At 37.7% G+C, this 12,637-nt stretch overlaps 1 protein-coding gene across 1 annotated transcript; it reads right to left on the reverse strand.

Annotated features, from left to right (window-relative positions):
* Nucleotides 1-537: 537 nt before the first annotated feature.
* adcyap1b (adenylate cyclase activating polypeptide 1b) lies at nucleotides 538-5,597 on the reverse strand. Its single transcript, XM_010903907.3, has 5 exons — nucleotides 5,284-5,597; nucleotides 4,605-4,709; nucleotides 3,340-3,474; nucleotides 2,973-3,077; nucleotides 538-884 (listed from the first exon to the last, which is right to left on the reverse strand). The coding sequence occupies exons 2-5, from the start codon at nucleotides 4,706-4,708 to the stop codon at nucleotides 701-703; spliced, it is 528 nt and encodes a 175-aa protein (XP_010902209.1). The 5' UTR covers nucleotide 4,709; nucleotides 5,284-5,597; the 3' UTR covers nucleotides 538-700.
* Nucleotides 5,598-12,637: the final 7,040 nt, after the last annotated feature.

A 12,637-nucleotide genomic window follows, 5' to 3' on the forward strand; every position in this document is an offset into this window, starting at 1 on the left:
TACACACACATGCATACTTTACTGTACTGTACAAACACACACATACTGTAAACTCACACACACATACTGTACTGTACACATACTTACATACTGTACTGTACAAACACATACACACAGTGCTGTACTCATGTCTTTTATGAAGGGGACCATTTGTAGTACATTACCCACAGCAAGTACTCCTGTATTTGAACAAGGGGACCATTATCTTACATTTTATATAATATATTATTTTACATTTTTAAAAGAATATTTAAAAGTACCCCTCAAATGAGTAGAAGAGCTCAGATGAGGAAAGATTATTGTTGAAATAGTGTTTAAAATCTATTTATTTAAAGGAATTGTGTTAGGGTCTTTAAAATCTATTTAATTACAGCATGTCTACATGCATTTTGATCAAATGCAAGTACATAATGTTGAAAGTGCTCAGTTACTTTTTTTGTACTTTGTTCATATTCATGAAAAAAATATATATTAGACCACCATGTATATGCGGGTTATACCTGAGCGGAATATGTACAAAAAGCAAAAAAAACGATATTATTATTAAAATATTTATTTTAATGGCTTCACTTAATACATAAATACATGTTTGGGTAACACAGGCGCAGTGTACTGCTTGGTTAGATCATATCATATATAATAACTCAGCTGGATGGATGAGTGTATACACACAGAGTCAGGGTCAAGGATAACAGAGGGGCTACAAATAGGTCAACCTCCGTCCTTTGTTCCTGACTCTCTGTCTGTACCTCCGTCCGAGGACGGCCGCCAGGTATTTCTTTACAGCCATCTGCTTTCTGTAACGACTGTAGCTATCTGTGAAGATGCCATCTGAGTGACGCTTCGATAATGGCTGTGTTTCATCCTCCATGCTGCTGTCCTCACTGAAACACAACGACAAATATGTTACATTTACATTTTAGACATTTTGCAGACACAGTTATCGAGAGCGACCTATATTAGGGAGTTTATACATGTTTATAAATCCATTGACACACACCCAAAATAGATCCTACTAAATACAGCTCCGGAAATAATTAAGAGACCACTGTACCTTTTTCTTTCCTTTCTAGAAAAGTCAAAAAATAAGGTTTTGAGTGAGGAACAGAAGGGTTAAAATTAAGAGACCACTACACCCTTTTCTTTCCTTTCCAAAAAAGTTGAAAAGGAAAGTTTTGAGTGAGGAACAGAAGTCTTCAATTTGCAGTGGTCTCTTAATTTTAACCCTACTGCTCCTCACTCAAAAACTTTTTTGGAAAGGAAAGAAAAAGGTGTAGTGGTCTCTTAATGTTTTCCAGAGCTCTAGGTCCAAAGCCAATCCAGAACATATGTAGATCCTACAGTATAGATTTTACTAAAAAGATCAACAACAACAAAAACAACAGCACACATGAATTATACCCAGAACACTGTACAGATCATATTGCATAGATTTAATGGAGTAGTAGAATACATATCATAGATCCTATGACCCTGGTCACACTACAGAGGTGCTACAACATTAGATCCTACATAGATTCAGCTCAATGACCAGCCTGATTAATTATCTCAGATCTAACTGAAATTAATCCTACAGTCTCAGCATCAATATTAATCATGTTATCTAAATGACCTACATTAGCATTTTAGTAATCTCTTGTAATCCACATACAGTCAGTGTAGTCTTTAGATATAGGTATGAACTCTATTTCACTGTCACAGTAAGTAGTTATCTCCTTTAAAAAAGCCACTTACTTATGTTACACAAAGGCTGTATTAGTTCTAAACAGAGGTTTCATCCCCTAGACAACTCTTCTAAACAGAGGTTTCATCCCCTAGTCAACTCTTCTAAACAGTGGTTTCATCCTCTAGACAACTCTTCTAAACAGAGGTTTCATCCCCTAGTCAACTCTTCTAAACAGTGGTTTCATCCTCTAGACAACTCTTCTAAACAGAGGTTTCATCCCCTAGACAACTCTTCTAAACAGAGGTTTCATCCTCTAGACAACTCTTCTAAACAGTGGTTTCATCCTCTAGACAACTCTTCTAAACAGAGGTTTCATCCTCTAGACAACTCTTCTAAACAGAGGTTTCATCCCCTAGACAACTCTTCTAAACAGTTCATCATTAAATGGTAAAATATTCTGCTGCATGTTTTCAACAACAGTGCGACAATATCAACCCTGGGACACTGTGTAGTCTATCAACTAATCAATGGAGGTTATCAACTAATCTGAGTAGTCTATCAACTAATCAATGAAGGCTATCAACTAAACTAAATAGTCGTTTCAACTAATCAATGGAGGCTATCTGCTTCTCATCAAGAAAAATCTATACAAGGTGACCACCAATTAACACCACTATAAACGACCATAAACAACTATATAAGTAGTTCAACGTAACAGAAAACCACAGAGATAATGTGGGCAGGGTCCCTTACCCTACTTGTATTGTCATCATAGAATTGAGATAATGTGGGCAGGGTCCCTTACCCTACTTGTATTGTCATCATAAAAGTGAGATAATGTGGGCAGGGTCCCTTACCCTACTTGTATTGTCATCATATAAGTGAGATAATGTGGGCAGGGTCCCTTACCCTACTTGTATTGTCATCATAAAAGTGAGATAATGTGGGCAGGGTCCCTTACCCTACTTGTATTGTCATCATATAAGTGAGATAATGTGGGCAGGGTCCCTTACCCTACTTGTATTGTCATCATATAAGTGAGATAATGTGGGCAGGGTCCCTTACCCTACTTGTATTGTCATCATATAAGTGAGATAATGTGGTCAACACAGGTCAGCAAGTAGAGCCCAGAGTTTAAACTAAGCATGGAGAATCTGCGTTTAGCACCTTTTATATTTTCTTATTCAATTTTTTATTATTATGATGTTGATGTTTTCATTTGAGTATTTGTTTTTATGTTACTGTATTTTCATATTTTTCTTTGTACATTGAATTGCTACCTATATAAATGAACTTGCTTGCTTACCCTACTCGTATTGTCATCAGAGAAGTCAGATATTGCCTTGCTGTCAGCTGGCCCAGGATCTCTCTCAATGCTCTATCCACTTCCTCCTCCGCATGCCTCTCTGTTCTGAAAGAACAAAACTAGTCAATGGAACAGCATCAACTGGAGACAACTCTGTCAATGAGCATCTGGACAGGAAAACAAAAGGTAACTATACTCATCTGTCAAATACTGGGTATCATCCATGTTCACCTACTTCTATCTTATCGATATTTATAATAATTTTAAAACGGAGTACCCTAAGATATATACAAGTTTATGGTTATCAAGATTGGTAGGCTATTTCTCCCAATTCAGCTATAGAATCACGTAACCATCTCTTTTTTACCTTTTCTCTGGTGGATAGTATAGTGTGTAAACATTGTCTGCTAAAGAAGGCGGACTTCGGATCGACATCTGGTCATGGTCGAATGACAAGTCGGGCAATGTATTTCCCTCCTCGTCATATGCGTCGTTTTGAAGTCTGGATAGAGAAGAAAAATATTTAATTAATTTATTGATAGGCTATATGTGATCATTCGAATTAATTGTAATGAAACAGCGGTCTAAAGAGCTTAGAATTTGCATTATAATTATTTCAACAAATTTTGTTTGTTCTCATATTTAAGTTGTGTAAAATCTGCTAAGTATAAATAAATAATTATTGTTTAAAATCAAAGGAATTACTGGATATAATTCAGGTTCTGTCACAACAAATTATTATTTAAAATCATCGTTCGGTTATTTTAACATATTTAAGACCTAAATCGAATTACGTGTTAGAATTACGTGAAAAATTTATCCTCATAAAACAGGATCATTTGGTAGTCTATTCAAAAATAGCCAGTAAGGTAAATAAAAGGTTTGAATATTCCACTGTGATTCTAAAACGCTTATTTGAGCAAGGGACGTTCTTGCAAATAGAAATATTTAAGTGGTTAATTATGAATAACTTTTAAAAAATTTATTAAATACGTCTGGAACCCCACCTTTCTCCGGTGACGCAGTCCGTTGTCATCCCAAGGCTATCCTCCGGTCGGTAACATTAACATAGTACCACTCTTTTTAATTCAGGGCGTTGCCATGCAGGCTTTCCACCATCATTTAATAAGAGGAGTTCTATTGTTTTATCCGAACGGGACTTCTGTATTGACTGTATAACATTCGGCACGTTCAAATACATGGATGATAAAGATTTAAAAACAAATATTATTTGTAATAGTTGCCATTATTTTTAAAGCAACACTTTTACATATGACATTCAACACCGGACCTATAATAACGTGTTTTTCTACATAAAAATAGTTGAATATTCCAATATGTATAGCTGATGTCGGCAGATGAAAATATAAATTTCGTTTTAATCAATATATCTTGATGAAGAATAGACACGGTATCGGCCTGAGATGTGGCCAAATCAGAAGCAATCTATTTTTCACACACATGAACCATCAGAATGAATAGCTGTTTAAAATACACGTATTTAAAATCTGTATTAGATACATACGAATCGTCAGAAAATCGGCTATAAATACAAATCAGAAATAAAATATAAATTCAATACACTTAAATAACTAGAATGATTATTTATAAATAAAGCCTTAATGAACCTACCGAATCTTGGGGTAACTGAGTCCAATGGGAGAACAGTGAACACTATAGTGCATCAAGATCCCGTAGACCAACAGCGCTAAAGTGGACGGATTACACCGGGCCATGCTGAAAGGTAACACAGACTATTACAACATTACTTATTTAAAGATAAAATGTTACATAAATACTGTTTAATTATAACATTTTAAGCAGATATAAGCAGTTACAACTATATATAAACACATGCATTAAAAACAAACAAATTGTAAGTATCACAAACAAAATTAAACAGGCTAAAATAAAATTACACAGCGCCTTCACATGCTTTGTGCTGCAAGTCAATCATGTTTTACTTTCAGTAGGCTATTAATTGAATTTCTGCAAAACACTTTCAAAAGAAAACGCAGTATTCATAGTTATGATTATTAGTCATATAATCAGTAAAAAAATCACATTTATTCAATGCAAAACCAGAGTAAGATTTCGCTGAATCCCCCCCCCCCCCCATTTTACAAAGTTTGGGAGTGCCGGTGTATAGCACTTGGATGCGACACTGAATCCAGTTCCAAGCACGTCGAAGTGGATATCTGATTAAAAATGCATTCCACTACTTTTCTTTCTTATATGATTTCAGTTTAAAGTCAGTGACGAAATAAAACATCTTGGCGGGGGATCAGAAGCTGGGAAGAGGGTAGCGTACCTAAAGGAGATGCTAAACAGAGCGCTGTGCTGAAGCGGGCGCGGCGGTGGATGTGATACTGATCTTCCTCCTAACCACAACTCCGTCTCTTCCTTCTTTGCTGTGTCTCTCAAGCACGTCACTTCACCCACCCGCCGTAGTTAAAACACAATATGGATAAAACGCGCCTTCGGAAAAAACCGAACCTCAGCAGGAAATAATGTTGCTTTCGGTGTCCATTTCGTTGATGTAAACTTCTATCCTGATATCATGAGTTGTATCTACCGATCATCAGCCGTGCCTTTTTACTGTAATGATGTTGCAGACGTCATCACGCCTTACTCCTTGAGGGATAGAGCGCTCCAGTTCCTTCCTCATCGATGCCCGCTCCACCTTCCCCAGCGCCCCATCCTCACCACGCTGAACTTGAAACTCAACTTCGCCAGGAAAATTATGCTTGATCGCAAGAAATTATGCACTGAGATATGCACTACTGATTTCTCTTGTCATTCTCGTCAATGGTTTCAGTTTTACTAGTGTCTTGGAGGCAGTCATTCATATTATATATGTCCCATATATATGTTACCCAGTGCTGGGTCTCTGAAGTACATATCCTGCACTGGGTTATGTTGACCCAGTAGGCTAGGGTTTTCTACTCTTTGGTTGGGTTATTGTTATTCATGGACTTTTCCACACAGCTTTGGGTTATTTCTTAGTGTCTTACTGGGTTACTGTTGTGTTAAAGGTTGAAAGACTATAGTCATGACCTATATGGTCAATCAATGATGACAAATTGTCAGTAAATTAATGAATTTACTAACCCATTACATTTAAAACATCCACATCCCCTCCCCAATCCCCTTAAAAGCACAATGAATAATTTCTAAATAAATGTATGGATTCCATGCAAGGTCAACCTTAGGCTTCAATAAAATGTTACTAACATTGGAACATGTCAACACACATACGCGCACACACACACACTAAACAAAATCTCTTGCCAAATCACAGCTTGACATATTAAACAAAAACAGCACTTCCTAAGCATTCAAAAATAAAATGAGTAATTTCCAACTAAACGCATTCAATTGAACACAAATACCTTGTAAATTACTTTCTTTTTCTTGTGGTCTTCTGCTGCTGTAGCCCATCTGCTTCAAGGTTTGGCATGTTAGGCTTCCAAAGATGCTCTTCTGCATACCTTGGTTGTAAATAATGAGTGGTTATTTGAGATACTGTTGCCTTTCTAAGAGTTTGAACCAGTCTGGCCATTCTCCTCAAACCCCTGCCATCAACAAGGCATTTTTGCCCAGAGAACTGCTGCTGACTTGATCTTTTCTCTTTTTTCGGACCATTTTGAGATGGTTGTGCAGTAAAATCTCAGTAGAAGTAGAGGCAGCTCTATCAGGGCCAAGTCACCTTTCAAATTTGAAAGACAAACACAATATATCAGTGAAGTCATCTACAACCCCCAATATATGAGGCAGTTCCTATTAAGTATTCTGAAAACAACTTTCCATAGAATGTCCTACTAGCCAGGTCAGGAATGCATTGTCAGAATTTAGGAGGATTCCCATACGGAAATGTAATATATGGCAATATATGTATGATACTTATATCTCTTATATGAGTATGTACTGTATGTTGTGAACATATATTTGGTTTGATCAACACATATGTACATACATGTCAAAATATACAAGAATTGACCGTTTTATATATGTCAGATTGATTATGTAATTAATATATATGATCATGCATTTGAAGATATATGTAACGTCTTTTAATGTATATGGCCATAGACCATTTTTGTTCAAAAGGCTCAGATAAATTCCAATTATAATTGATATGTTTATGTTCAATAATACTGTAGTGTGAGAATTGTGCAAATAACCTGGTCTAACTGGTGTTAGTCCACACTGGGAATAATATCACCGTTATGCTGGTTTAATAGCTAGCTAGTTAAGGTTCTAAAGAAAAACAGATGGTGACGTTACAACACAGCACAGGAAATATCATTAGTGGTTTGCTGCCCACATTTTGCAAACAAACGTCGCTAACTAAATTACTTGAATAAGGAATGTTCTGTATAGACATAAAACTAACAATTGAATAAAAAGATTAAGGATAGTACTAAACACCTGTTTTTGGTAACAATGTCTCTGTCCAGTCCGTTGAGAAAGAAGTTACCTGAAATCCTCACACGGTGAGGGGGGATTATTGACCCAACACTAGGTTAAGAAAATACGCAGCATTTGGGTCATTATTGCACCATTGGGTGTGAGCGATGAGGTTTGGCTTGCTGAGTTTATTTACAACCCAAAATTGGTTGAAAAAAATCCTGCATACTGAAAAGCAACCAATACAATAACCCAAAGCCTGCAGTCCAGTAGTTGGCTAATCTAAACCACTAAGCATTTTTTAGAGTGTAAAGCTTTCATTAACATATTGTCATATAGGCTGTCAATCAAATATTCTGATATAGACTTTCATAAATTCTTTGTATTGTCAAATTTTGCATTACAGTCATGTGAAAAAAGTAAATGCCCCTGTGGAAAGTTTAACAAATGTTTTTTTTTGTGCATGTTTTGACACCAGTGTAGGGGGTAACGCGTTACAAAGCAAGTTACAGGAGTCAGAATACTAAACAGTTACGAATAATGTAACGTGTCAGTTATTTAATTTATCTAATCCCTTACTAGATACATTTTCAAATAAATAACACATTACTTAACCATTACTCAGGTCTCAGAGTGCAACCAACGTAGCTTTACATAGCGTTTATTTTCTCCAGTAGCAAGTGGCAACAAAAGGATGCAAAGATGGCAGCACCAGCACTTCCTGCTAAAGTTCATGATACACCTACCAAACCCATGTGCCCAGTTCCCATTAATTTCAAATCGATATGTAACGTCGACAAGTGATTTGTGCAGTGGAACGGTACATTCACACTGTTTGTGAAATATTGGATAGCCAATGCTAGCATTGCCCAGAGTGCTTTGCTTCTAGCATAGTTGTGGGAGTATCTGTTGGGGAACTATTGTCATAGCAGGTAAGCTGTGTATTAAGGTTTTAGCATAGTACATTTCTATAAAGAAACATCAGCCTATTATCATGGTTAAAATTGGTAAATACTTTTTTTAATACGTATTTTTATACATTTTTAAATTGTATGTATGTCTACTCAATGCATATGCATCCTTGATGTAATTCTTACAACCTGCAATGCTAGCTAGCAAAACCAGCTTGCTAGAATTAGGTAGCCACCAGTCAGCTAAGGTATCAAATATTGACACCAGAAGCACCAACTATCTCAGCCACATGTCTCCACACTGCATTTCTTTTGTTTGCTTCTCTGTAGGCAAATAGTGTGCAATCTTACAGCTCAAGGAATCGCATTGCTGCTACTAAAAGTCATCCATCTTTTTAAAAAGGACCACAAAAGTTTAACACCTACGAAAAATACTGTGATTGCATAAAGTTGGAAAATCTGAACTTTTTCTTCGCCTCTCAAGGACTCCATGCATCAACCCACAAGCCACTCGCTCGCCACGCTTCCTTTCATTGACATTAATTGAGCCATCGCCCCCATTGCGAATAGTGTGAATGTACCGGAAGGCTGAGCTGCGCGATTCAGGCTTGGTAAGCAGTTTACTATCTTGACGACGTCATTATTATCCTCGCATATAACTAATCACACGGGTTGCTGTTATGTTTTGCTGGGAACTCTTGCCTGTTGGACAACTAGGGGTGACTGGTCATTAGGGGCAGGTGGGGCACAGAAAAGAACTGCAACAAAATTATGTTATTTTTATTTCTCGAAGAGTACTTCCTATAATTTATTATCTAAGAATATGGCATCTTCCTAAATTGCATATCATTTGTGTTAAGATTTTATTTCATGTTCATTGGTCCCTGCCTTGCTGCTTCAGACTGCATTCTGCTGATTCGAGTTCGCAGCAGTAGGCCATAGGCTAAGCATGAATGTGGGGCTAGCCCCTCTCTCACAATGGAGTATACATTGTACTTCCGAAAATATTAATACGCACGCTCAGATCACATGAACTTGATCCCAAGTGGGGCTGACAGCCGGTAGCCCCATTACAGCGTAATTTCGTATTTCAGACCTGATTGGCTGTCTGGCTGTCTGTCTGTCTGGCGCCAACATTAGTCAACAATAAGAGCAAGGAGGGTAGATTGTCTTAGCTAGCTTGTTAGCTTCTCAAACGGCAGATAACTTGAGAAAATGAATAAAGTGGATTTCATACTCGAGCACACGTTTGAAACCCTTTATTTGGTGCCCATCAGCCATGGGATTTATTATCACTCAAACTACAGGTAAAAGTAACTGCGGGTTTAACGTGGAGTGGTTTTTGAAGAATAAAATGGCTAACGGTTAGCATACAAAAGTAGGCACTCTTCTGTTTTCCATGTCTGCTATTTGGTGGAGATGGTACTTGGTCGAGGACGGGTTACAAAGATTTGAAACATCTTTCTGAGAGCAATTACACAAGAAGGTCTCTCGCTCTCTATCTCCAGTATGGGTACTACAACACCTGGTAGAAGCAAGCCGCTCTATTGTTAAAAGTGTTTTGTGGAGCCATGCTGTTTGTTGATGTGTTAAATAAACACATCAGTAGCAAGAGGGAGTTTTGTAGCTTTATTGATATGTATCCTATATTTTGAAATGGTTTGTGCCCCACCAATGTTTTACATATAAAAACGCCACTGTGGATAACTAAAGTTCAATTCCAAATCATCCTCTGGTGGACTACCAAAGTTGAAGGCAAATTAACATTTAAATACATGTTCTGTTTCTAAACCCGATAATTCTGAATAATAACAAAACAGATTTAGTAAATATTAATCTCTGAATAAAGTCATGAAACATTATTGGATATGCTCATTACTGCAAAGAGATTTTGAATTGCAATGTTCGTTTTAATTTGAGAAGGTGTGTTTATCAGTATACAAAGCCACAGCTGTTATTTGTTCTTCATTGTTCATTGCAATGGATCTGTCTGGTATTGAAGTCTGTGCATACAAGCTGTTGTATCAGCCTGAAAATGTGGAGGCGCTATACAAAATAATTAATTGATTTAACAGATAACTCAATTTAACAAATCACTCTTTTCTTTACTTATTATTTACTTATTAATATAAAGTACACTGCATGTCCTGAAATTTAGTACACCAATATCTTCACCATTACATAAAATTGTAAAAACAAATCAGGTGCAAATTATTAGAAAATGTGTAGAGAATATCTTGGGAGGGTCCAGACTTCCATAAAGATTTGAAACCTGGTCTGGTTTGGTCTTAACCATATGGGTGAGTGGTAACACATCAAGACAAATCAAAAGACCAATCCGAGGCCCTCAGAAGAAAGTTTATTGATTTACATGAGACTGGGAGGGGTTAAAATGACATTTCTAAGCAGATTCCATTGTTCAAAGGATCATCAATAAATGGAGAAAATTCTAGACCACTGATAATCTACAATGGCTAACTTCAATGGATCTACAAGCATCTCTTGCCACAATCAACAGCAAACTGCATGAGTCAACAGTCAGAATGAAGGTTCACAAACTAAACTAATTGTGAGGTCAGGAAGGAAGAAGCCTTTGCTCTCTTTTTTTTTTTGAGGATTATGTTTAGCTTTTTTTCCAACAAAAGTAGTGCAGTAATACTCTTTTAGTTTGCGCCATCAGTTCACTACTAGATCTGCCAATTGAGCTATTGTGTGTGAACCCTACCAACATAAAAACAAACCTAATGGATTAACCCCACGTTAGCTACGTGCATTGAATGCCGTTCAGACGGTTGACATGAACAGTTACCTTGCCAGGTAAGGAACACTACGTACATTGCATTGCAAGCTTCTCTCATTAACTCGAATTCAAAGACATGCAAAAGCTGGTTGATGTGTAACTGTAGCTAGCTAACAAACGTCAGCTAACCGCTAGCTAACAAAGTGTGACGTGTAATTCAATGCAGCGAAAATGAAAATTTGTGGTGGTTCTAAATGTGTCTTATATTATTGAGCTATAGGGTTAAAAAATCTAACATATCCTTTGTTTGAACTAATTATTGAAGTTCAGCCACCAACAACAGACTCCCTCAGACTCAGACTTCCATACAAGAACTGTAGTTATACAGTGGATATAAAAAGTCTACACACCCTGTTAAAATGCCAGGTTTTTGTGATGTAAAAGAATGAGACAAAAATAAATCATGACAGACCTTTTTCCACTTTTAATATGACCTATAATGTGAACAATTCAATTGAAAAACAAACAAATTTAAAATAAAAACCACAAGAACCTGGCATTTTAACAAGGGTGTGTAGACTTTTTATATCCACTGTATCTCCATGATGTGTCACTGCTGAGCACTCGATCAAACTATTGTGATCAAACTATTGTGAGGCAAAGGGCGGTGTGTTGTAATCATTTTAAACTTCAAGATGAGCTATTAGGTGTCTATATCCAGCAAGTTGTTATGGACATTTTGAATTAAGTTGCATTTGAGAAATGTCTTTCTTTCCATTGGCTGGTATGTAAATCTTTACTTTGATTGTGACACACGTCTGTATAATATCAGAGGATTATTAGGTATTTGGGCCATGTTCTCCTGCCTAGACAAAGAAGGGTGTCAGTCCTTTCTGTTCCTTAGGAATGTAGGAGAGAGGGATCTGGTATATGTCCTAGGGGGGCATTCTTGATTGGTCACAGTAGAGTATAGGGTTAATCATCTATCTATCTGTAGGTTGTCTTTATGTTCCCCTCAAGGGTTGAGAAAGTTAACCAGTGTGACAACTGCGACCTCTGCTGGTTCACCTCCCCCTGCAGCGGGCGGGCCCCAGCGGTCGACGTCACCGGCCTTCTGACACCACCGTCTCATCATACATTTCACCTGTGTCTCGTTTAGTGCACCTGTTCCTCATCATCGCTGTTTCCCCTGGTATATATGTTCCCTCTGCTCCCCCTGTCTTTGTGTGTGATTGTCTCTACCTGTGTGTAGAGCTGTGCTATGCTTTGTTAAGCTTAAGCTGTATATGTTCGAGTGGATACTATTAAATATCCTTCCACCACGCCTTCTCCTGCTCCTCCTTGCTCCTCAAACCCCGAAGCCGTGACAGAATCACACACCCAAGAAATACAGCAAGGATATGGAGCCTACGGGAGCCACAGGCAAGGTCGGTGTTGCGGAGGCGGTCCAAGTACATTCAACAATGCTGGCCAGCCTAGGCGCGGCAATGGACAACGTCTTGAAAGCGGTACAGCGCCTAGAGCTGAGCCAGCAGACCCCCGCAGCACCGGCCGTTTCTCCGCCTGCCCTTTCCTCGCCGCCTAGCATGGGGGCATTGCATCTC

This window comes from Esox lucius, chromosome 3 (genome assembly GCF_011004845.1).
Source record: "Esox lucius isolate fEsoLuc1 chromosome 3, fEsoLuc1.pri, whole genome shotgun sequence".
NCBI classification, from domain to species: Eukaryota; Metazoa; Chordata; class Actinopteri; order Esociformes; family Esocidae; genus Esox; species Esox lucius.

Coding starts and splice junctions, on each gene's coding strand:
- adcyap1b (XM_010903907.3), bottom strand. CDS start 4,708: ATGGCCCGGTGTAATCCGTCCACTTTAGCGCTGTTGGTCTACGGGATC. Junction 3,475..4,604: donor CTCAGTTACCCCAAGATTCG/GTAGGTTCATTA, acceptor TTCTCTATCCAG/ACTTCAAAACGACGCATATG. Junction 3,078..3,339: donor TACTATCCACCAGAGAAAAG/GTAAAAAAGAGA, acceptor TTGTTCTTTCAG/AACAGAGAGGCATGCGGAGG.